The sequence below is a fragment of the Dromiciops gliroides genome, chromosome 2, assembly GCF_019393635.1.
Source record: "Dromiciops gliroides isolate mDroGli1 chromosome 2, mDroGli1.pri, whole genome shotgun sequence".
NCBI lineage: Eukaryota > Metazoa > Chordata > Mammalia > Microbiotheria > Microbiotheriidae > Dromiciops > Dromiciops gliroides.
In genome coordinates, this window is record NC_057862.1 from 140,793,421 (window position 1) to 140,818,938 (window position 25,518).

A 25,518-nucleotide genomic window follows, 5' to 3' on the forward strand; every position below is an offset into this window, starting at 1 on the left:
GCTATGCTGCCTCAGCTGGAAGGAACTTTCTTGGGCATCTAATCCCCTAGATCTCAACACCCCTCTCCTGACCCATATTTCATAGATGAAGAAAGCAAAGAGATGGAGCAATGTGCCCAAAAGTCATACAACTCATCCATGGCAGAGCCAGAACGAGAACCTGTTTCCCAGATTCCCCAAACAATTCTCTTTCCACTGTACCATACCATACCATACTTATTTCCCCCACAACACAGTGTCAGTCTCATAGAAAAGAATTCTAAGAGGAGAATTCCAGGTTCATTGTTCTTCAGAAGGTACCTGTGATTCAGTGGGAATAATGGCCCCTGTAGAGCTTCTATGTAGGGCTCTCAGTCATGTTTTAGTCCTCATAAAAAGAAGGCAAATGGGCATTCTAGCTCAGTGGAATCAATGCACAGGGTAACCAGTCAGCCTTTGAAGCTCCCTGCCTTTGTCTATTTTTTAATCTCTTTACCCAGAGCTTGATTATAATCAAGGGCAAATAACTATACAGACTATTGTGGGGGGGAGGGGAAGGTGTTCCCCGCCCCTTTTAAAAGTTATTATTATTATTTTTTTGTGAGGCAATGAGGGTTAAGTGACTTTCCCAGGGTCACACAGCTAGTGTCAAGTGTCTGAGACCAGATTTGAACTCAGGTCCTCCTGTATCCAGGGCTGGTGCTTTATCCACTGTGCCACCTAGCTGCCCCTAAAAGTTCTTAATATTATGAACTTGACTGTTTGGTATACCCAAACCAAGTTGGTAGAACTTAGGTTGAGGAGAGAAAGAGTATTTTTTTCCAGGAAGTTAATATCAAACCCTGTGGTTTCGGAAATAGCATTAAAAGCCATGGGCCAGACATATCTTAGAGGTTTTTAGGGCAGTTTTCCAGCTATATTAGTAGAAAATAGAAGAGGGGAACAGGATTAAGATAGCTATTAGAATTGAGACATCAGTGAAAAATAAAATGCCAGAAAACCCTCGAAGTGTAACATGGAAAGTTCCTAGGGATAATTAATGAGATTGGACTCCTAGGTATGCCAAAAATGAGTCAGATCTGATGAAGAAAGCTGGCGGCTCATTGAAATATGCCCTATATGCTTCTTTATGTAAAAGGTGAAACTGAGAAAAAACATCTTTGGCAGCTCTTCATTTTACAGCTCCAAAATGATTATCATATTACTTTCTACTGCATTAAAAAAGAGGCAGCTGGGACTATCTAGGGGGCAATCTGTTTGCCCCCTAGACTGAATTCTGGCAGCAAGCTGGCATAGTGGGTAGCTGGGCCTGGAGTCAGGAATGCCTGAGTTCAAATCCAGTCCCAAGATACTTACTAGCCATATGACCCTGGATAAATCACTCAACCTTTGTTTTCCTCAGTTTTCTCATCTTGAAAATGGAGATAATAATAGCACCTGTATCTCAGAGTTATTGTGAGAATCAATGGAAGTAATAATTGTAAAGAATTTATCACAGTGCCTGGGTCATAGTAAGTATTATATAAATATTAGCTAATAATTATTGTTATTATTGTTGTTGTTATTGTTACTACTGCTGCTGCTGCTGCTACTACAACTACATGCTGGCCCTAGACTAAACTTAGAATAGGAAAAGTTGCCTTGACCATTTCAGAGGCCAGTTTTTTCTTTTTTATTGCCTTACATAGAGATTCAGGATCCTTAGATTGACTCCTAGATTGTTAGGGTACCCCCCAGTGTGTTATCCTATCTAGACTTGCTCTCTTGTGCTATCCAGACATTTTCTGGTTTCTTTACCCCCATCCAAGGAGAATTATTCTACATGTGTCCCATTTCTTCAGAGTTCTGCTATATGACTCTGTAGCTAATGAAATAGATTGATTCCTGCTATGGAATACATTAACAATTTATTCTTAATTTAGCATAGAGTAGTAGAAAAAACCCTGGGTTTCCAGCCAGAGAAGTTTTTATAGGTGGGATGAATTGAAAATATTTGGGTAGACAATAATCTTTTTGCCCTTAAGTACTCATATGTGAAGTAGATCATGAAGGAACAGTCTATCACAGTAAAAAAAGTTCTAGATTTAGAGCCAGAAGACTCAGGTTTCACTTAACTTTATGATACTGGACAAGTCACAAAACTTTTCTTGGTCTCAGTTTTCTCCTCTATAAAATAAGGAGTTTGGATCAAATGACCTCTGACATCAGAAATTGGCAGCCGGGTGGTACACTGCGATGCGTCTTGGATCTGGAGTCAGGAAGACCCAAGACTGAATCCTAATTCACACACTAGCTATCTGGGCCTACGAGAGTCACTTCTCACCCCCAGCTTCCTTTTCTGTAAAATGGGGAAAATCATAGTATCTACTTCATGGAGTTGTTGTAAAGATCAAATGAAGTACTTTGAAAACCTTGAAGCACTGTATAAATGCAAGTTATTATTATTATTATTATTATTATTATTATTATTATTATTATTATTATTGGAACTCTTCCCACTCTGAAGCTATAATCCTGTGGCACTAGGAAACTCATTTCAAATCCTTGTTCTGTTATTTACCTTCTGTGTGATCTTGGACCAATCCAACATTTGGTACCAGTGTCTTTCAAGATAGGAATTTAGTAAAGGCCAAATTGAATTACAGTCACTTTCGCTTCTCTCTGGACCTCAGTTTCCTCATCTATACAATCATAGGGTTAATCAAGACCAGAGTTTTTAAACTGGGGATCCATAGACCCTGTGGATAGATTTTGTGGGATTGGGAAGGGTCTAAGGACTTGGATGGGGCCGGGGGTGGGGGTGGGGATTGTGTCTTTATTTTCACTAACCTCTAACTGAAATGTATCATTTCCTTCAGTTATTTAAAAACATTGTTCTGGGTTGGGGGTGGGGCAGCTAGGTAGTGCAGTGGATAAAACACTGGCCTTGGATTCAGGAGGACCAGAATTAAAATCTGACCTCAGACACTTGACACTAGCTGTGTGACCTTGGGCAAATCACTTAACCCTCATTGTCCCACCCAAAACCTCCCAAAAAACCTATCATTATTAAAAGAGGTAAATATGTTTCACCAGATTGCAAAAGGTCAAGAACCCCAGAACTCAATGTTTCTGCCTATCTATAAGTCATAGGTTCCTAAAGTATTAATGACTCAGTATCTTACTCTTCTCAGATAATGACCTAGTCTTAGACAGAGTGCTTTAAACTTTATAAAGTACTTTCCTTTTAACAACCCTGGGAGGGCTGGAGCATGAGTGTTATCATTTTATAGAAGAGGAAGCTCAGTCTCAGAGGTAAAATGCTTTGCACTTAGGAGATAATTGCTAGATCTGAGACTTGGACTCAGGTCTCCTAACATCAAGATGATCATGTTTCTGCTTCACAAGGCTGTCACTCAATTAGTGGTTCTCTTCCAAAGGGGTCTGTCATACCCAAACCTCATAGAGTTGGGCAGATTAATAGTATATATATATATATATATAAAATCTACCATGTGCCAGGCACTGTGTTAACCATGTGACTTTAGCATAAGACATATGTGAAACATGACTTTATCTCATTTGATCCTGATAACATCTGTGGGAGGTAGGTTCTATTATTATTATCCCCAGTTTACAGAGGAAGAAACTGAGACAAACAAAGGTGAAGTCACTTGCCCAGGATCATGCAGATAATAAATGTCTGAGGTCTGGGTTTGAACTTGAGTCTTCCTGAATCAGCAGCTAGATGGCACAGTGAATAGACTGCTGGGCCTGGTCAGAAAAAATTATCTTCCTCTATTTGAATCTGGCCTAGCTGTATGACCCTGGACAAGTGACTTTACCCTGTTTGCCTTAGTTTCCTCATTTGTGAAATGAGCTGGAGAAGAAATGACAAACCACTCCAGGATCTTTGCCAAGAGAACCCCAAATGGGGTCATGAGTCAGACTTGACTGAAGAACTACTGAACAACAACGACTTCTGACCCCAGGTCCAACAATCTGACCAATGTACCTCCTAGCTGCCTACAATCACCTCATGCTCCCCCGCTTCTGACACTTTCACCTAACCAAGAAAAAACCTTGTAGTGAAAAGCTTTTCTAAATGAATAAAGCAGGAAAAACAAACAAACCATAACCCTACTGGATAAGAACAGTGGCACTAATGTGCCATCTTGTGTCCATACTTGGTATTGCAGCTGGTCTCCCATAAAGCTGGGATAAAGGAGACTTTTGTATCTACTTTTTTATACGTTGTGAAATTCCTTTTTTTCTAAAAACAAAAACAAAAAAAAAAATTTTGTGGGGTTGTGACTTGCAAAGTTTTCAAAACAAGCTTTATGTGTGTCCTATATCATGAGGTTCAAACAGTTGATTTAGCTGTTAAATGCCTAGCTTTAAATCAATTTAGAAAGTACAATTGAGCTTCTGTGTTTGTGGCACAAAAGAATGCTGCATCTGGAATAAAAAACAACTGAGTTTGAATTCTGGCTCTGCCACTTATAACCTGTGTTATTTTGGGCAAATACATTGACATCGTTGGGATCCTGACTCCAGGCCAGATGCTTTATTCACTGAACCCTCTTATTTTACAAATGGAAAACTGAGGCCCAGAGAAATGAAGTGATTGACTCAAGGTCACATAGGTAGTTAAATAGGAGGGTCAGGATTTTAATCCAGGTCCTCTGACTACAAATCTAACCTCTTTTTGCTACTTAAATCATCAATCAACAGTATTTAAGTGCCTTCTGTGTGCCAGGCACCATGGCTGGCACTGGAGATATAAGTAATCCGTGCAGATGGCAGTGAAGAAGGAGTTGTAGTTGGAACAGATGATTTGGTTGCTTCTTAAACTATGGTGTACTTAAATAGTAATCTTTTTTCCTAAAGATCTACCCCCAGATGCTGTCTCCCAAATCACAAATTATGGATAGCGTTGTGTTGCAGAAAAAAATCCTGGACATCAAAAGATCTGGGTTGTTTCTAGTCCTCCCCCTGTCATTAACTGGATGTTGTGACCTCTGGCAAGTCACTCAGTGTCTTTGGGGTTCATTTTTCTTATCTGTAAAATGAGGGCATTGGCCAAGTGATCTTCAAGGTACATTCTGGCTCTTACAGTCTATGATTCACAGGTTTGGGAGGAGGATCAGAAAGAAATAATCCTGTAACTGGGTCAAATGGCTTCCTCTATTCTGCCCTCCCTTGAACTTGAGAAGGAAAATGCCATGGACTGCATGTCTTCAGGGCATGGTGCCAAATCTGAGGGAAATTTAAGGCGGGACTGATGAGGAACAGAGCATACTGAGAAGGTTCATGATATATGACAGTGAGCTACATTTGCAACCCAATTTCTTTGTCAGGAAAAAACATAGGTGACATATGTTGTGCTGTGCTACTTTACTGTAAACTGAAGCCTTGGAGTGTGTGAACCTCTAAGCGAATCTTTATTTACTAAAAGAGCCCAGCAATGACCAGAACGAATGGCAGAGCATCTCAGGGAAATGACTAAAGAGCACACTTGGCTAGAGCAATTTAGCTTAAAGAACTCATTTGTTCTTTTGCTTAATGATTCTATTATGCGTGTGCTGAAGAGGATGTGTGTGTATTGAATATTTAGTGTAATATATTTACATGGCATATATATGTATACATATATGTACATATGTATATATACACACTATACACACACACACACATATATATATTTATGCCAAGAACACTTCATTTTTCTCGTGACTTTTGCTAGTATTGCCATCACTCACAATGACCAAGGGGCATTTAAAAAAATGACTCGTTTTTAGCATAGCCACTACACTGAAGGGTATTGATTTGATGATGGTTACCTATAGCACAACTGGGGCTCAAATAACATTTGACAACAACTGAGTCTAGACTGTAGATCCCTTGTGCTCTATGTTCAGTGTTTATCCAAAGAAAAACCATATAATTACTTCTACTATCAATTGAATCGATGGCATAGCCTCTTGCTCTATTTCCAAGGAAGGTAATGTCCATCCTGTATGCACACAAAAGCTTAGTACTCTGTGGAGAGACAGGATTGCCCGTCAGCAAAAATGTGAGATGTCTATACACATAATCTTTGGTGCTCTCTCAACTCCCTATTCCATGTCCCTAGGTTACTATGGGCTTCTCTTTCCCCTGGGTCAGGGGATCATATAAATTAGAGCTGGAAAGGATTTTAAAGGCTAATTGGAAGCAATTTCATTTTCTAGATGAGGAAACTAAGGCAAATAAAGTTGTCTGTTGTTGTCAGGATCAAATGAAATATTTGTGAAGTGTCTGGTACACAGTAGGTATTTAATGAATGCTTGTACCTTTCTCCCCTACTTCCCTCAAGGTAACTAGTGTTTTCATGCTATTCCCAGCATGTACATGGCCCACTGAAATGGTGCACCCGGGTTTCCTCTGTTCCAATGGTATTGCATATTCTGCATCTAACTCTTTCCCCATCAAGGCTGATCTAGCTTATTTCCAACTAGCTCAGGATATTGTACTCTACTTTCCAAGGAGACATCCAAATATTTGATATGGTATTAATGGCTTGTAATAGACAAATGCCTTTCATCTTTCAAAGGCATTTGGGTTTCAGCAGGGTCTTAAAGATGCCATCAATGCATACTAGACTATAAACTTTATGGGGGCATAATGCCTAGAAAAGTGCCCTTCATACAATGGAATAATTGTTAAATTCAATTAAATCAAATTACATAACCCAATGGACTCAATTGCTAATATTAAGAATTTCTGGTACTTGTGGGGAGATGATTTGAGTTAGGGAGGCCCTTTGCTGTCCTTCCAATCATGCTGTGAATTCTACTTTCTACTCTGCCAACTCTAAAGGCTAGCTCTGGGAAGCAAAGTTTGTTTTCAAGGACCACTGACTCCTGGGACCTAGTATATATGCAGCTGAGGTGAGAAGAGCTATCTGCTGCCCTCCCCTCTCCTGCCTGGCTCAGTGGAAAGGAGAAATTGGATTTGATGTAAATGAGAAGTGAACTTCCTTTTCCCTTAGCTGTAAAATCAAGCTGAAAACCATGCCAGGTTCCATTTGGGACTAGAAATGTTGATGATTCACAGAAGAAGGATTTTTCTTATCTAACTGAAAGCAGGGATTGCAGGCAACTTTATGCTATCTGGTGATTTCTGGCCCCGCTTTGCAGACTTCAGGCTTTGGATTATGTTTTAATATACCTTGGTGTTTAAGAGCAAGATCAGCCTTATGAATAGGCATAAGGTGGTTTGAGGGGGCATTGAAAGGCTCCTGAGCCTCTAAAAATCTTTTCTTTGGGTCCTGCTTGAATTCTGAAATCCTCTCACTCAGTATTTCTATGAAGTAAAACATTTAAAACCCCTGATGAAATGCGAATATTATCAAGGAAGAAAAAGCATTAAGTCATTATTATCAATTACTATTATTATTATTACAATTATTATCAATTACTATATTAGTGATAATATGAGGCCATGTCATATAGAGCTATAACTAGGAACTTTTGCACTTGGGGTAAGGAGTATAAAATCTGTACTCAAAGTGGTTTTTAGGTCAAATTCAGTTGTGGGGACTGTGAGGAGAGTACCACAGGACACCAGGAAGTAAGAGAAGGAGGGAAGACTCTGGGAAGGAGCTTCTGTGGGCAATTGTAGGCAGAGGGCATTGTGGGGTAGAGCCAAGGAATTTCTGTGAGTTTACAAGCTTAACTAATTATTCATGCTAGTCAGGTGTTAATATTGGGTGTTTCTACAAAGGAAATCCAAATATGGTCCAGGAAAAGCCCCGATGATCCCACACTTTAGCTCTTTTGAGATATAGTAGAAAGACTCCTGAACTTAAGAGTCAGAAGACCTGACTTTGAATTCTGGTTCTGCCAGTTACTAGTTAGGTGGCCTTGAACAAATAAGTTATTTAACCTTTCAGTGCCTCAATAAATTTATCTGTAAAACTAGGAAGCCGGATTAGCTATTCTCTAAGGGTCCCTTTGTAAGCAGTTTACCAGTCTAGTGCAGATTGACTGGCACCTGTCTTGACTCCCAAGGATACACAGGAAGTCCAGTTTGGGGTACAAACAATAAATTATGTGAGCTGGGGACAGCATTTATCCTTGACAAATTCAGGGTCTCTTGCATATTCTGGATCCGCTATTTGTGGAAAATATGGCAACTCAAAAGGACAAGTTCAGGAGACCCCTTAACACCTCCTAGTATAAACATTTTTTGATTTAGATTATCACTAGTAAAGAGCAGAGGCCTGAGGAAAAAATAGTGACTTCTTTGGAGACTGCTAATTCCATTAAATGTATTTTCAGGCAGAAGTTAAAATAACATTTATTAATAGTTGCACAGTTTCTGAATCTCTTCTACTCTATACCCAAAGTGTTTAAGAATAATAGAAGTGCTGTCAGATTTATGGACAGAGGAAGAATTGAGGACTAAAGAAGATACAAAGAGTAAAATAAAATGTAAAATAGATCATTTTGATTATAGAAAATTAAAAAGCTTTTATAGAAACAAACTAATATATCTAATATTACAAAGGAAGTAGAAAACTGGAAAGAAATTTTGAAACAAATATGTCTGATAAAGGCCTAATTTCTCAAATATATAGAGAACTGAGTCAAATTTATAAAAATACAAGTCATTCTCCAAGTGATAAATGGTCAAGGGATATGAAAAGGCAGTTTTCAAAGAAATCAAAACTATAATCATATGAAAAAATTGCTCTAGATCATTATTGATAAGAGAAACTCTTAGGTGTCACCTCACAGCCATCAGAGTGGCAAATATAACAAAAATGGGAAATATCGAATGTTGGAAGGGATGTGGGAAAGCTGGGACACTAATCCACTGTTTGTAGAGTTGTGAACTGATCCATCCATTCTGGAGAGCAATTTGGAACTATGCCCAAAGGGCTATAGAACTGTGCATACCCTTTGATCCAGCAACACCACAGCTGGGTTTATATCCCAAAGACATCCCCCCCCCCAAAAGAGAAAAAGTCCTATTTGTACAAAAATATTTCTAGCAGCTCTTTTTGTGGTGGCTAAGAATTGGAAATCAAAGGAATGCCCATCAATTGGGGAATGGCTAAACAAGCTGTGGTATATGACAGTGATGGAATATTATTGTGCTATAAGAAATGACAAATAGGATGACTTCAGAAAGGCCTGGAAAAATTTGTATAAACTGATGTATAGTGAAGTGAACAGAACCAAGAGAAATTGTGCACAGAGATGGCAATATTGTTTGATGAAGAACTGTGAATGGGGGCAGCTAGGTGGCACAGTGGATAAAGCACTGGCCTTGTATTCAGGAGGATCTGAGTTCAAATCCTGACTCAGACACTTGACACTTACTAGCTGTGTAAACCTGGGCAAGTCACTTAACCCTGATTGCCCTGCAAAAACAAATAAAACAAACAAAAAAAGAACTGTGAATGACTTGACTATTCTCAACAATATAATGATCCAAGACAATCCCAAAGGACTATTGATAAAACATACTATCCACCTCCAAAGAAAGAACTGATACTGATTGAACAAACAAGCATGCTATTTTTCACTTTCATTTTCCCCCTTTTAATCAAGTTTTCTTGTACAAAATGACAAATGTGGTAATGTATAACTCATATCTGAGTGTTTGCTGCCTCAGGGAGGGGAGAGGGAAGGGAGAGAAAGAGGGATAAAAATTGGAACCCAAAACTATAAATAAAAATGTTTATTATATTTATGTTTTTAATTTTTTTTTTGTGAGGCAATTGACTTGCCCAGGGTCACACAGCTAGTAAATGTCAAGTGTCTCAGGTCAGATTTGAACTCAGGTCCTCCTGAATCCAGGGCTGGTGCTTTATCTACTGCACCACCTAGCTGCCCCTATTATATTTTTTAAAAAGGAAGAAAAAAAAAAGAAAATAGCAAGACCCATTTCATGTGCCTGTCCTGGAGGAATTGTGGGAGTTTTCAATGACTTGGCTCTGAAGGATGGGAAGTTTAGGCAAATATGCATCGTTATAGTTGTGGAGGGTAGCTTGCTTTGTCATTTACTTTGTGACGGGTTAATAAATATATATATATATGTATATATATATATGTATGTATATATAGTATCACAAAGAAAAGAATAATAGAAGTGCCCATTTCAACTCTAGCAACAAAGCAAATGGGACAATGTAGTGCAATGGAGAAAATGCTGGAGAATTGGGTCTCAGACTTCTGTTTTTCGGTTCTTTCCCCAACTAGTTGTCTGACTGTAGGTAAGTCACTTAGTAATTTCCCCATTCTGGGTTTCAGTTTCCTCTTTGTAACTTGAGAAGGTTGGACTAAATGGCTTCTCAGATGCCTTCTGGCTATAATAGTTTATGATTAAATACAGTCTGAGAAATAAGCGTGTATCAGTATCCAGAAAGTGCTGAGGAAATGAGATGTAGGATAAATTACCTATTTTGCAAGGTTGGGGTCAGTCGGGAAAGATTTGGTGCTTGGCTTACTACTTGGGGAGGCAGGCCAGTCTTTTATGCTAGATGGAAAGCCCTTGGCTATCTGTGGTAGCATTAGGGTACAGGGTCCCTTGGATAATGGAAAGTAGAAGGGGTATAGTAAAAGGGATGAAGGAATGCTTGACAAATTTTTCTTAGCTTTTTTTTTTGGCCAATGACCTGTCATTCATCAGGACTTAACTGGCTAGGGAGCTCTTTTATACTACATATATAAACAAATTATTCTATATATGGGGCAGCTAGGTGGTACAGTGAATAAAGCATCTGGCCTGGAGTCAGGAAGACCTGAGTTCAAGTTCAGTCTCAGAATCTTACTACTTGTGTGACCCTGGGAAAGTTACTTGCCCCTGTTTGCCTCAATTTCCTCATCTGTAAAATAAGCTTAAGAAGAAAATGGTAAACCACTTCAGCATCTTTGCCAAGAAAACCTCAAATGAGGTCACAAAGAGTGGTTTTATGGTTTGAAACAAGTGAACAACAAAATTCCCTGTATAATCTCTATTATACATTAGCTGCAGTTATTGTTGGAATGTAGAATGAAATAACTTGACTTTTCCCATGTAAAGTTATAAATGCTATAGGCATGCTCAATGAAGTGCTATTTGAGGACATGACCTTTATTTTAAATGACCCAAAAGGAATTAAAGAGTTGGAAGGAACTACAGAGATCATATGTTCTAAACCACACCTAAATTGGAATCATTTGTACAAAATCCCATGATAGAATTTTAGAACTAGGAGTCACATGAGAGAGTATCAAGTCTAACTCTCCCTGAGCATTAACCAGTGAACAATATGTGGATAGGGCAGCTAGTTGGCACAATGGACAGAACACTGGACCTGAAGTCAGGAAAACCTGAGTTCAAATGCTGCCTCAGATATTTACTAGGAATGTAGGAATGTGACCCCGAGTGAATCACTTAATCTGTTTGCCTCATTTTCCTCTTCTGCACAAATGAGATAATCATAGCACTTAGCTCTCAGGATTGTTTTGAGTAAAAAAAATGAGATAATATTTTAAAGCATTATATAAGTGTTAGCCGTTCATTATTATTGTGTGTGGCAGAACTCACCTGGGAGAAGTTGAGAATGTGAGCATCTACCATATAAAGGGCATTTCAATAAAACATGAACACTTTACACATTGATATATCTATATCTTGATCTATATCTATAGATATAGATCTATATCTATCTATCTATAGATCTATCTATAGATATACATCTGTATGGCATATATGTATCTTGCAGAGGATTTGGTTAATACCTCTTTTATGTGTGAGCTACATTCTATTTTATCTTTTAGTTATTAGTATATGAATTGTATTCCCCTCTAGATTGTGAGTTTTTTGTCGCTCTCCCAGTGCGTAGCACAATGTTTGATACATAATATCAAATACTTAATCAATGTAGAGAGAGCAGTGATTTTTGCTGCTGGATGGAATAGCTTCCAGCTCCACCTTATTCCTCCAGTTTTGCTAAGAAAAGCCCTGTGATGATTTAAATGTCCCTGAAACCATTAACCAAAGGCATGATGGGAGGGGAAAAGAATTTCTTACCCTAATCCAAATAGTAGGTAGGCCTAGGGAATGATTCCTGAGACAAAAACAAAACAGTTTGAAAGACAAATCTGATGCAAGGGTTTTTTTGATGAGCAGCTGGATGCAGTTGAGTCCAACTCATAAAAGAGCTGATATAATCCTGAACATTTGCCCTAGATGCTAAAAAACCAAAACCCCACCAACCAATAAATATCAATAATAACAATAACAACAAAAACCCTAAACCTTTTCCCACCACTCTGCTAGGAAGAAGCTGCATAGTAGGTATCACTCAAAAGGGAATGAGCAAGATGAAACAGTGGCGGATCTGCAGTGGTGGTGCAATGGGACCTAGTAGGTAAGACTAGAAACTTGGTCAAGAAAGATTAGCCCAGAAAATGATCCTGCCATATCAGAATAAATAGCTTTAGAGGAAAAGATACGTTCTGCCCAGGATGGAGTTATAGGAGTATGTGTTTCCCAAGCAACTTGAATTCCTCCTCATTGTTCCCTTTGCCATGCATGATGTGTGAATCTCTGGGAGAATTTGCCTCTACTAGTATGGGGGGAAGTGCTTCTTTGCTGTTCATGTTTTTGCCTTGAATTAATGCGTCTTATGTTTTGGTCTAGCAAAAAAGAAACATAAGTAGAGCCTAATGAGTTGTGGTTTTAAATAGATGCATGAACTGGTGGTAGCTTTCAGGGGCCTGTGGTTAAGGACAGCCCAGGCTATGTGCTTCCTGAATTGTTGAACTGAATTAAATCTGTTAAGAAAACAGATAGATTCATCTATAAGGAACATCACTGTTAACTTTTTTTATTGAAACTATTCAACTTTATTTTTTATTTATTTTTTAATAAAGTATTTTTTTATCACTGTTAACTTTTAAGGCACATAATTTAAAGAAATATATGCTATACCGCAGTGAGCATGGACTGCTCTCTGCCCTCCCTGAACTCATTCTACCCTTTATTGCCTCCATTCCTTTGCTCATATTGTACCCTATAGTTATAATCTTCCATCTTTCTGCTTCTTCACTTGCTGGGTTCCTAGCTAACCTCTAGGGCCTAGCCTGAGTACTACCTTCCCTAGGAGACCTTTCCCAACCCTTTCAGGCATTAATGGCTTTTCTCTCAGATCTCACAAAGCACTCTATTTTGAAGTACACCTATACAGTTATCATATAATACTGAATATCATAATAATATATTTATTTTTGTGTCCTGTCCTCTATACTAGGTTATAAACTCCTCAAGGGTAGGGATTATGTCTTTCTTAAACACTTTACATGTTCTTCAGTGCATAGAATAGGGCTTAGTACACAAAATCAGCACTAAATAAATGTTTGTTGAATTCAACATAAGTTCCAACATTTTTGAGAAAAGTGTACTGTAGATTGGCTCATAAGCAAATAGTGTTATGCTTCCATTTCATTCTATACCTCATCCAGGTAAGTGAGTATTTAGATAAACTTTGCCTCTCACATCATATAACCTTGAAATGATTACATGCCTCAGTGGTTTCATTTCAGGTTTATTTTTCCAGTGCCTCAGTAACATTTTTTTTTGTTTTCCAATGGCATTTCAAAATATGCCTTAGTTGACACATATTTTATCAAAACTCTCTGCTCTTTACTTGTATATATTGGAAGTCAGACATGAATCAATCTGAACTCAGGAGTTCTTATTTTTAATGGGCTAGTAAAATTGTACAAGATAAGCACAGTTTTAATAATAATGGTAAACTCTTTTCATGAGTAGTGAAATAAATACTGGGCTAACCTTACAACAGCTCATTGAATTGATGACCTTTGTGGTAGAATGCTAAGTGATTACAGGTTAGCACCAAGCAAGTGTAAATTGCCAATTAAGAGGAAACTAGCAGGACCACATCAAAACAAGATAATTAATTAGGAAAATCCACACTGGCATACTCAGTCCTGGCCTTGCGTAGACTGTCAAAGTAATTTCCATTAGATTCTGGTATGCTGCCATCAACAAGACAGGTAGAATAAGGGTTAGGAGGGTTTTGCTGCCAAAAGGGAAGCCCACAAACAATTTGCTATGATTGGCTTTAAGTGGTTGAGTTCAAACTCAACTGCCTTTACTGGGATTGTCAGGGAAGCTATAATTTTATGGTATAAAGAAGACAACAAGTTGCAGAATGGGTCCCAAAAGGAATGCCACTGGCCAAACTTATAATCTCCAGTCTGGGGCAGAAAATCAATGCCTACTGATTTGAAATCCAATAAAGGAAAGTATATATAGAAGCCAGGATAGCCTACTGTGATTTGTAGCCATGGTGGCCACCAGTGTTATTATAACAGCACCATGATATTTGTGGAGGTGGTAAATATGCTAGGCAGCCTGGCCCAATGGCCCTGCTCCCCTCCTCCTCCTAAAATAATAGCGAAGTTTGCTCTGAATGAACACAATCTAAGAAAGTTAATTTTGAAAAGAAAAAAAATCCAAACCAAATGTCCCACAGGTAACCTCAAATTCAATATATACTAAACAGAACTCATTATCTTTTCCCTAGAAATTGCCTTTACTTCTGACTTCCCTATTTTTGTTAATGGTAGCCCTATTCTCCTAGAAACACAGTTATCTTGAGGGCTGAAACCTTAGAATCATCTTTTGATTCCTTCCTCTCCCTCACTTCCCACATCCAGTTGCTGAGTCCTATAAATTCTCTCTCTGTAATATCAAATTGCACCTCTCCTCTTCATTCTTACTGCCACAAATCCAGTTAAGACCCTCATTACTTTTCCCCAGACTGTTGTAATAGCCTGCAAATGGGTCTTCCATTCTCTACCCACTCCAATCCATTCTATAGACCACTTCCAGATTAATCTTCTTAACACACAGCTCTAGTTACATCATTCTACTCACTACTGAGAAAAATATTCAATAGATGTGATGTACCAGGAAGAGCAGCAGGCAGGTGATCTGAGTCTTGGTCCTGGATCTACTTTGGGCAGACATTCAAATCACTTTGCATATCTGGTCCTCAGTTTCCTTGTCTATTGAAATGAATGTATTGGACTAGATTACCACTACAGTATCTTATACTTCTAACATTCTATGACCATAACATTATTATTCTGAGACCCCATTGTCTACAAAACAAAGCTTAAACTCATACTTTGGCATTCAAGGCTCTCTATAATTATTCCAACCTATCTTTCTAGCCCTGTTTCTTATGGTCCAGCTAAATTGGATTATTCTCTATTCTTTTTTTTTTTGGTGGAGCAATGAAAGTTAAGTGACTTTCCCAGAGTCACACAGCTGGTAAGTGTCAAGTGTCTGAGGCTGGATTTGAACTCAGGTCCTCCTGAATCCAGGGCTGGTGCTTTATCCACTGCACCACCTAGCTGCCCCGATTATTTTCTATTCTAAACTTGTGTGGTTCTTTCCTGGTTTTGTTTTTGCTTATGCTGTTCCATGTATCTGGAATACTTTGAAGGTCTCTCTTCTTTCTTTCTTTCTTTTTTTAAAATTGAATTTATTTATTTATCTATTTGGCGAGGCAATGAGGGTTAAGTGACTTGCCCAGGGTCACACAGCCAGTAAGTGTCAAGTGTCCGAGGCCAGACTTGAACTCATGTCCTCCTGAATCCAGGGCTGGTGCTCTATCCACTGTACCATGTAGCTGTCCCACAAGGTCTCTCTTCAAAAGTCTTATGGTGGGGGCAGCTAGATGGCCCTGGATTCAGGAGGACCTGAGTTCAAAATCTGGCCTCAGACACTTGACACTTACTAGCTGTGTGACCCTGGGCAAGTCACTTAACCCTGATTGCCCTGTGCCAAAAAACCAAAACCCAAACCAAAAAATCCCTAAAAGTCTCATGGTGCTTTTTTTTAACCACTCCTGTACTCCTCCCAACTTCAGAGTCATCCTTATCTTTTGCTTCTCCCTTGCCTCTCATATTCAGTCAGGTGCCACTCTACCGCCACAAAATTGAAAAAGGTCCTGAACCTGGCATCACTCTACCTGAGTTTAATTATTGGCTCTGTCACTAACAACCTATCTGACTTTTCTTTTTCTCCCCCAGCTCTCCAGGCGGATCTCCAGAACATGGTAGAGGAGGTTTCTACCCACATGCCCACAAACCTCTTCATCCAGGGAACTCACTCCAGCCATGGAATCTACACATTGGAAATACACTTTGCCCCAGTAACCTCTCCCTCTGATCGGGTGACTCCTTTCAGAACCTCCATTTCAAATTCTCTCCAGGCTACCCTACAAATGTTCTCTACCAAATCTCCTAAGGACATACTCACCCTCATCCTTTTATCACTTCCTTTTTCAACTTCTTTTTGTGTCTTCCTGTATTATAATGTAAGCCTCCTAAGGGCTGGCACTGTCATTATTCCTGCTTTTACTTGTATTCCTAGTGCATGCCTACACATAGTAAGCACTTAAAAAGAAGTTTGCATTAAAAAAATTGAACAACTAACAACCTGTGTGACCTGTCTTATATATAGTGAGCTCTTTAAAAATGCCTATTGAGGGCAGCTGGGTGGCTCAGTGGATAAAGTACCAGGCCCTGGATTTAGGAAGACCTGAGTTCAAATTTGACCTCAGACACTTGACATTTACTAGCTGTGTGACCCTGGGCAAGTCACTTAATCCTCATTGCCCCTCATTGACTATTGAGTTCTCATAATCCTTATTATATTATAGGGTTTGTGTATATCCTATTTTTCCTTGTAAACTCTCAGAAGGCAGATATGTGTATGCCTTATAATATCTTTGTTCCTCCTTCAGCCCAGGTTTTTGCAAATAGTTGATGCTTACTAGATGAATGTTTAAGGAATTGAGATGAATCCCCCTCTCCAGAAAAGGTTATTACTACAATAATGCATTTTGTATTATTTAGACCATTTTTAGTTTTAACCTAGGCTCTTGATAATACCCTTGTGACAATTCTGTAAGGACAGCATTAAAGAGGACAAACAAGGAACAAGATTTATTCTTTAATTTCTCTTAAACAAGGAATTGCTAATATCCTGATTTCTTATTGTTAAAAGGTATTATATGTCTGCCATCTTTCTATACTTGCACACTTTTTTTGTGTTCAACATAACCAGACATAACTAGAGAGGGTTGGAGGAGGCAGGGTGGAAGGGCGGGGATGATCCCAAACTACCAGAGGTCTTTCTGGTGCTGAGCAGAATACTAAAATTGGTACTGGTCTGGCATAAGTGGAGTAATATGAGGGGCGGTCCCACTGTTTGCATCAGCCATTGAAATGCCTACCATCAAATCCAGTTCTTTTCAGAACAATAACATATTTCTGTGGCACTTTATAGCTTACGAACATTCTTCTAGAGATTGTCATTTGATCCTTCCTGTAATCTTATGAAGTGGGTGGGAGAGTTACCATCACTTACAGTCTGCTTATTGCTGAGTGACCCTGAGCAAGTCACTTAACCTCTCAATATCCCTGGTGGCTTTTGAAGGTGATATGTTTAAGTGGAACTGTGCAATTTGCATTGATAGTGGGAGTTTTCTCACTGGGAATTCTCTATAGCAATGAAATAACAGTTCTGGTCTAAAATGAGATAATTAGAGAGATGAAGCACTTTGCCCATGATCATTCAACTAACTAATCAGCAAGAGAGTGAGATTAAAATCCAAGTGTTTTTACTTCAAACCAGTGTCCTTTCTATTATAACACACAGTCTCTCTCTTGGCCCTGAAGTAACTATGCAAATGTCAATGTAAACTGGGCTGCCATAACAGTTATTAATGCCTACATACTTATTAGGACTTCAAATTAGCCAGTTGTCTAGTTAGTCCTTGAAGAAATGGGACAAAGGATTGGTTGGTTTTAAACCTTGTGATGTTAGTGGGGATAGGAAACACTAGGTATTCCTAAGGGGTAGACCCGGGAGTAGCCCTGGAGGTTGGTGGTGGTGTCTTGGGCAGTCAGCATTGACCACAAGGGATAGGAATGGCAATGAAAGGGAAATGGAAGGCCTTAAAAACAAATTGCCTACTTTACCATTTTTGACCTTGAACAATGTAATTTTTAGTATTTAATGACACTGCACTGTTATCATATTTAAGGTGAATAAAATGAAAAGTGTAAAGCTTTTGTGCTTTATTTAAAATAGAAATGTGGTACAAAGGAAATTGTGCTGGATTTAGAATCAGAGACTGGCTTCAAATCATACTTCTTTTAGTTACTACTCCTGTTTCCTTGGACTAGTCACTTAAACTTTTCTGGTCCTTAGTTTTCTCATCCATAAGATGAGGAATATCAATTCCATGATCTTTTTCACTTCTAAATCCTATGACAGGATCTACTGATATGAATATCTTGGACAATTTAAGCCATCATACGTATAATCATATACAGCTTCCATTATATAGATAACATGGCAGATTAGAAAAATCTTTCTAAATAGATTCTAGTGAACGGGTTTATTCTTCTCCTGTTTATTCCCCCCCCATATCTATTTATTTATTTTATTTTTAATTTATGGAATAAAACAGGCATTTCTATAACATAGTATAATAAAAGAGATGATTGTACACAAAACTGCAAATCTATTATGTACAACGTGCAATTCGTTTGGAATATATAATAAAGTTATCCTGTAAATTTCTTTTTTAAATTTTTTGATCCTTCCTATAATCCTATGGAGTAGGAAGGAGAGTTACCATCATTTACAATTCTGCCACTGACACCTACTGCTGAGTGATCCTGAGAAAGTCACTTAACCTAGAAATGTTTATTTTCTAAAGGAAGGCTTTAGCAGAGATTTTATGGAATCTAACCAATAGATAAACCTTTATTCCCCTCTCTTCTTGAAAGTGCTCCCACCAGCAGGTAGCTCAGCTGCTTTTCTGCAAAGCCCCTTGTACCATCTTTGTGGCAATTCTGAGAACACCCTCTAACTGGTAGAATTGGGGAAAGCTGGTGGCCAGAAGCAACATTTTCAAAAAGCCTCTATTAAGCTGTCCAAGGGCAATGAGTTGATTTCTCAGCAGTCTGGAGGAATGAGTACCTTTCAAGTCAGGCAGGAGCCAAGTACCAGCTAGTCCAGGATTAGCATGACTAGCACCAACCCCAGGCAAAAATTGGGACACCAGTGAAGTTTGTCTTTGTCACTAGGCCTCCACTTTTGTACTTCCCTTCCTCCCTCCCTCCACCTTTTGGGTGCCCCATCGTCTTCATTTCTCATTCCCTTTCCAGTGCCCTCCATTTACTCCCTTCTTCAATGGGCTTTATAATGAAAACCCTACAGATGTAATCTAAGAAACTCCAGGCATGGATACAGGCAGGCCATTAAGCAGAGGGGATATTACTATCTTACCTTGTAGAAGCAGCAGTAGAGGCATCTAGCAAAGGCTCCTCTGGCATAGGCTCTGGCTGGGGGAAAAACTATTGCTACTACTTCTGTTCCTTCTGGGGCAACCCTCTGTGGTACTTGATGCAGTTATAGGCCTTACTCAGGCTTTATAAAAACCAGATTGGAGGAAGTATGGCCTATATCTTGTAGCAATATGATATTATCAGCGTTTTGGGCTAATCATGCATCTTTTTTATTAGTTTTAGTGTGTAAATGCTATTTCATTTGATGCTTAAGGAAAACTTGAAGGCAATGTTTGTTGGTGGCCACCTAATGTTGTAATTTGAAAGATGTGGAAAGACTTCTTCGACCAAAACAATTTTCTTCCACATTTTCCATCATGCCTAAAATTGCAATATTGGAATTAGGGCTTTGGGTTAAGGAACCATCTTTAGAAAGTCTCCATTAAAATGTGAATAGGTTATGTGGTAAGAGGTACACATCAATTTACCATGACTCATATTAATAACAACTCAAAGTTGTACAGTGTTTTATACCTTCTTTTCAATAACCCTATGAAATAGTTATGCCAACTGTTAATTATTCTCATTTACGTATGGGGAAACTGAATATCAGAGAGGTTAATTGATTTGTTTACAAGAAGTAAGTATTGAAGTTTGTTTGAAAATCCTATCTTCTGGCTCCTTGGTCAGGATTCTTTCAATTAAATTGAATTTAGTAAGCATCTTTTAAATGCCTAAATTGTGAAGAGAAGGGTACTAAAGATCATCTCCTAAAGGAACTTATCATTTTCACTATTATCTGAGCAGAGTTTAATTTATTAGCTAGTTCCTGTCATACAAGACCCTAGAGGAAAAGACCACAGAACAGATAGGTTATGGTGGGGAAAGAAGGGATTTAAAGTAACATTGAAGGTGATAATACTCAAATACTTAATATTCCAAAAACTCAAATGGTTCTCATTGATGTGGACATTTCTCCAGTAAAGTAGATCATGGTGAGCTCATCATGTCCATCATGAATGAAGGAATGAGGCATTCATTGAGCACTTACTGTGTGCCAAGCACTGTACCCTGAGGATACAAATAGAAAAGTGAGCGATCTTTATTCTCAAGGAGCTCACATTCTGAAGGGGGAGACAATGCCTAGGGAAAGCTTGAGCCACAAGTCAGCTGGAAATATCCCATGGTCCTTAGGGTGCAGTGGCAAAGCAGAAGGTCATACTTTTTCTTTAATGTCATTTCCATTGGTAAAGTTATATCAGTTTCATCACATGCCACTCTTGTCCATGTCCTTCTGTTAGTGTATTACAATGGGTTCCGCCCCATGTTCTGGTGGCCTTCCTTGCTTTCTCTTGAAGGGTACAAGTGAAGCATCCTGGCTGCTCATCAGTTAGCCTTTGGTCTCACCACTCCATTAGCCCATCTTCTTTTTCAAATATACATGTATACAAAGAATCTCATCAAAGCACAGTATGGCAATTGGTTAAATATTTAAATTTTCTAAGGCAGACCATTCCACACTCCATTGTCTCATCACTCCATTCTTAAAAGTTTAGGAGATTAGGATAAGGTATCAGAGACTAGGAATCAGGAAGAAGGAAAAAGGAGGGGGAAGAAACAGTAAACAAGGAAAAGTCAGTAGAAACAGAGATTGGAGGCATTAATTTAAGTATAGAGGTCTTAAGAAGACTGGGCCTTTAAGAGCAAACATTTTGCAGATTGGTAGAATTTGCTAGAGATCAGTTGGAAAACACTGATCCAGGGCACAGAGCATTTTGGGGAACTGTGGGTCCAGGAGGAGAACCAAAGTGAGGACCCATGGACATTTAGGGATCAGTTAGAGGGCTCTAGGCAGCTGGAAAGCAGGCTATACTCTTGAACAAGTTTTCTTAACCTTTTTTGTGTCAAGGCCACCTTTGGCAGTCTAGTGAAGCCTATGATCCCCTTCTCAAAATGTTTTTAAGTGCATAACATAAAATATATAGTTTCACAAAGTAAACCAATTCTATTGAAATACAGTTATCAAAATATATATATATATATTTTAAAAGATCGTGGACTCCAAGTTAAGAACCCCTGCTAAAGATAAATGTAGTCTGTATAGTTTGGCAGGCTGTTTTTATTCAAAATTATCACTGCCATTACAAATTGCTCTCTTCTACTTGGATAACAAGTAAAAACAAATGGATGTCTTTTCATTCACTCCTCACTATGGTCGTCTGGCAAAACTGGGCCTTGTGCTATGCACATCTATGACAGAATGATCAATTTCCTGGAACCCTGACTGCAAGCCCACTAATGCTAACCAGCTCAGGCGGCAAGAAATTTACCACTTGCTGTGTCTAATTTTAAAGCTGAAAAAGGAGTGATTTGACAGATATTGATTGGCCAGTGAGCTTAGAATAATATGGTGTACTATCCCTGTGTCTGCTGTTTCCTGGGTTTGTTGGACAAAATAAAAAAGATAGGGTTTCATGTTCAGTTAACTTTAAGGACACAGTAGCCTAGCAGTGTTTGTGACTTTCTTTTCTTATAGAATTGTGTGGAGATGTGGGGTCCCATTTAACTAACTCTAAAATTGAGGACAAAACAACAACAAAATAATCTTACAAGAGAATCTTTGTTAAATTTCATCAACAGAGAACAATAAGAATGGTCTGAAATAATATAATATTAGAGAAAGGAAATTCCTATCGACAAAGAGTTTGATTTGTTATTTTTACTTAATTCAGAAGGAGATTCCTTTCAGCATGAGTGACCTTGAAGATGTCTGAGTTACCTTCCATTTCATCTACTTTTCAGCCAACTAGCAAAACAGTAAATGAGATTATAAGGAGCAGAGTCAAACAAAACATTGCTAATTATCACCTAGAAGCCAAACAATTCAAATATAAAACAACCATAGCAAAGATATGAAAGGGTTTCCATTTAAATTTGACTGGCTCCAAAATCTACTATGAAGGGTGCCTAATTACTTTATACTAAAGGTTAATTGCTAACTTCTTTATGCTTAAAACCATTATAGGATAGTTTGTAACTTTATGTGTAATGAATTATCTTAAATAAATTCAAGCCTTTCCAAAGTCCTCATGCTGCTATTAAAGTCTACAAAGTTAATTCACCCTTTTCCTCTTAGCACATAGTAACCCTGTTAACAGATACTTGATCTATCATCTGTTTCTCTACTCCCAACACACACACACACACACACACACTCCCTCCCTCTCCTTGGAAATATTTATAAAGATAGAACTAGCCTTTGACAAAATTATATGGTACCCAAATTAGGCTTTTATTTTCTCACCCTGTGGTCTTTACCAAGCTTTTGGGAGCCATTCCTTTACCTCCCTTTTCCTCTTGTTTGTCTTAGTCCTGACAATTTCTCCTAAAATGTTCACTTATAACTAAGCCATTAATCATGTCTATGTAGGCAGGGTGGACTGGTACACTATGGTCAAGCACTCTAATTGGCCCTTTCCTTCCACCTCAGGACAAGGGCCAATGGAAATCTCCTATCCGCAAGGTTCTGTTGGCATGACTAGTCTGTACTCTATGCTTAACTATGAGTAGTACGGCTAGGGTCCCTTTCCACATGATGGGGGATTGAGAATAAGCTCAATAGGCACAATTCAGAGAGGGCAGCAATTGACCATGAGTTTCACCATCACCTACTCCCTACATTGCTGGTGCACAGTCTGCATGAGACCTGGAGCAACACAAGCCATGAATGTAGTCTCATGCAGATATCTGCAAACACCTGTCACCCAAGTTGTACTAGAATGAGGCTTTGAAGCCAGGTCCTCTGATTCCAGATCTATAGCTTTTTTACCTTCATATCCCTATTCTGCTCTCATCAACAGAGATGATGCTTTAATGGTAGAATGACCAACTGTAAGATTGATACTTTGGGTCAGGGGGCTCTATCTGGCACCATCTCTTCTTGAGACTGGAGCTGAAGGCATTTGAGATGAGGTGTGCTGCCTGGCTGATCAGTGAGAGGGAACTTTGGGTACTTGGTCTTTGGGTAAAAAGAACTTTGCCTACTTCATAGATCACTGACCTTGATTTAGGAACAGCAATGACCATGAAGAAAATGAACCTTTTATAAACTAAAAAGCTAAAGTTCCCTAGCTAATTAATTTATTACACCTAAAAACAGTAATTGTCTGTGTGATTAGTAAAGTGACAGTCACAAAGGAAAAATGAGTTGGAGAGGAAAACTGGACTTTGACTTCCATTCCTTCCCTACCTCTCTCTGCCATTCTTCTTCTCCCTTCTCTTCTACTCCCCCTCCCTCCCTCTCCATCTCTCCCTCCTTTCCCCTTCTTTTTTCTCTCTTCCCTCCTTTCCCTGTCTCTCAGTCTCTGTGTGTCTCTGTCTCTGTCTCTCTTCCTCCCTCCCTCCCTCCCTCCCTCCCTCCCTCCCTCCCTCCCTCCCTCCCTCCTTCCTTCCTTCCTTCCTTCCTTCCTTCTATTCTTTCTCTGTGATTTCATGGGTATAGAAAACTTCCTCAATCAATGCAGAGTTGTGCCAGTTCTTACATTTATGGAGTTGCCTGAGGGCATTGAGAAGTTAAATGACTTACCCAGGGTCACACAGCCAGTATGTGTCACAGACAGGACTTAAACCTTCTCTTTACCAGCCAGCTAAAACTGCCCTTATCTGATATTTAGGCAAAATAGACTGATAGGGTAACTCATGTTGAAAAAAATCCTTTTTGGTTGTGGAGTTTTAGTCATTCCTTGTTCACTCACTGTGGACAAGTCCAATTTGAGAGATTAGTTATTGTAGATCATTACCAATATTTTCTAAGGGCCTCCTGAGATGGCTTAGAGGGTTATAAATTGTCTACACAGGCTAGAGAAGCATTAGTGAGTAAAAAGATTAGAAAGAACCAGAGCAACAGTCACCAAATGAAAAGCTTTCAACGGCATCCAAAATCTTACCTGGTTGGGGCCAGAAAGTTTGATTTTTCAAAGTTGGTGGAGACGGCCAACATGCATGGGAAGGCTGTTGAGCTCTGGGCCCTGCCCCACCTTTCATTCCCCTGCTCAGAAATTCTGCTCTCATCTTCCTCTTCCCAGCTGACTCGGGTGAAAAATCCCTAAGGAGATGAGATCTCCCCCTCTTTTAAGAAGCGAATTTCATATGACAAGCATGTGAGCCTCTCCTTTGTTCAGCTGGACCTCATGACTCCCTTTTGAAGGTAATCCTTTAGAAGTCTTATGACCTATCTCCCAGCCCAGCAGGCATTTGCATCTCCTGGTGGAAGGAGGCACAGACAAATCCACTGGGAGGGTGCCTAAATCTCCAATTTGCTAAATCTCCCATTCCTCCTCATCCCCCCCCCCCCAAACCAGGACTCCAAATCACTGTAAGAACACTTGGCAGCCAGGAAGACAGGGGTGGGAACTAGCTGAGCTTTTCCCTCTGAAGTGTTCCCTCCAACCCTCCCCTGTAAAAATGTCTATGCTCTTTGCATAATTGAGACAATTGGATATAATAGTCCTTTCAAAGATTTTTCATTACACTGGAAGCTTCTAGTCTCTGGAAAGTGAGAGAGGTTAGGGGAGAAGGTGGTCACTTGGCATGAATTCATTTTAATCTTTTCTCAAATCATTTAAAGTTGGACCAAAGCTTTCTACCAAAAGGAGTCACAAGAAAAAGTCATTTACACGTGAAGTCTATCCATCTTCACATCACACATGCATATGGCCTGGTTTGGCTAAGGCCGAAACCTCAGCTGAGTAGCTTAGAAATTTTGAGCTGGGAGAACTCCAGGCCCTCCTTTCTATAGCTGAGAGAGCTGAGGCCCAGGGAATTAAGTGGTTTACTCCAAGTCACATCATATGTATATATCACTAATCCTCTCACTATCACACCACCGTATTTCCTCTTCCTTAAAAACAGGCAACAGAATATTGGGATGAGTATATTATGATGTATCTGCTCTTCCAAAACGATTAGGCTGGAGAGCAGTCTTCCTAGGGTCATCGACAGATTCAGGAGATTATGGATTTAAAGCTAGTGGAGACCTCACTGGTCATCTTGACCAACTCCATCACTTTACAGATGAGAAAATGGGGGCCCAGAGTAGGTAGGTGACTTGCTAGAGGTCACACACATAGTAAAGGGCAGAGCCAGAAACTCACTCCAGGTTTTCTGATTCCAAGCCCAGCAT

General features: G+C 39.2%; 1 protein-coding gene across 1 annotated transcript in view; it reads right to left on the reverse strand.

The window, feature by feature from the left end:
- The window catches only part of TRPM1 (transient receptor potential cation channel subfamily M member 1), a 104,258-nt gene extending 79,890 nt beyond the window's left edge, over positions 1-24,368 (reverse strand). Inside the window, 1 exon segment of the mRNA XM_043982734.1 lies at positions 24,284-24,368. Within this exon segment, the coding sequence (XP_043838669.1) occupies positions 24,284-24,336 (53 nt within the window). The 5' untranslated portion in view covers positions 24,337-24,368.
- Positions 24,369-25,518: the final 1,150 nt, after the last annotated feature.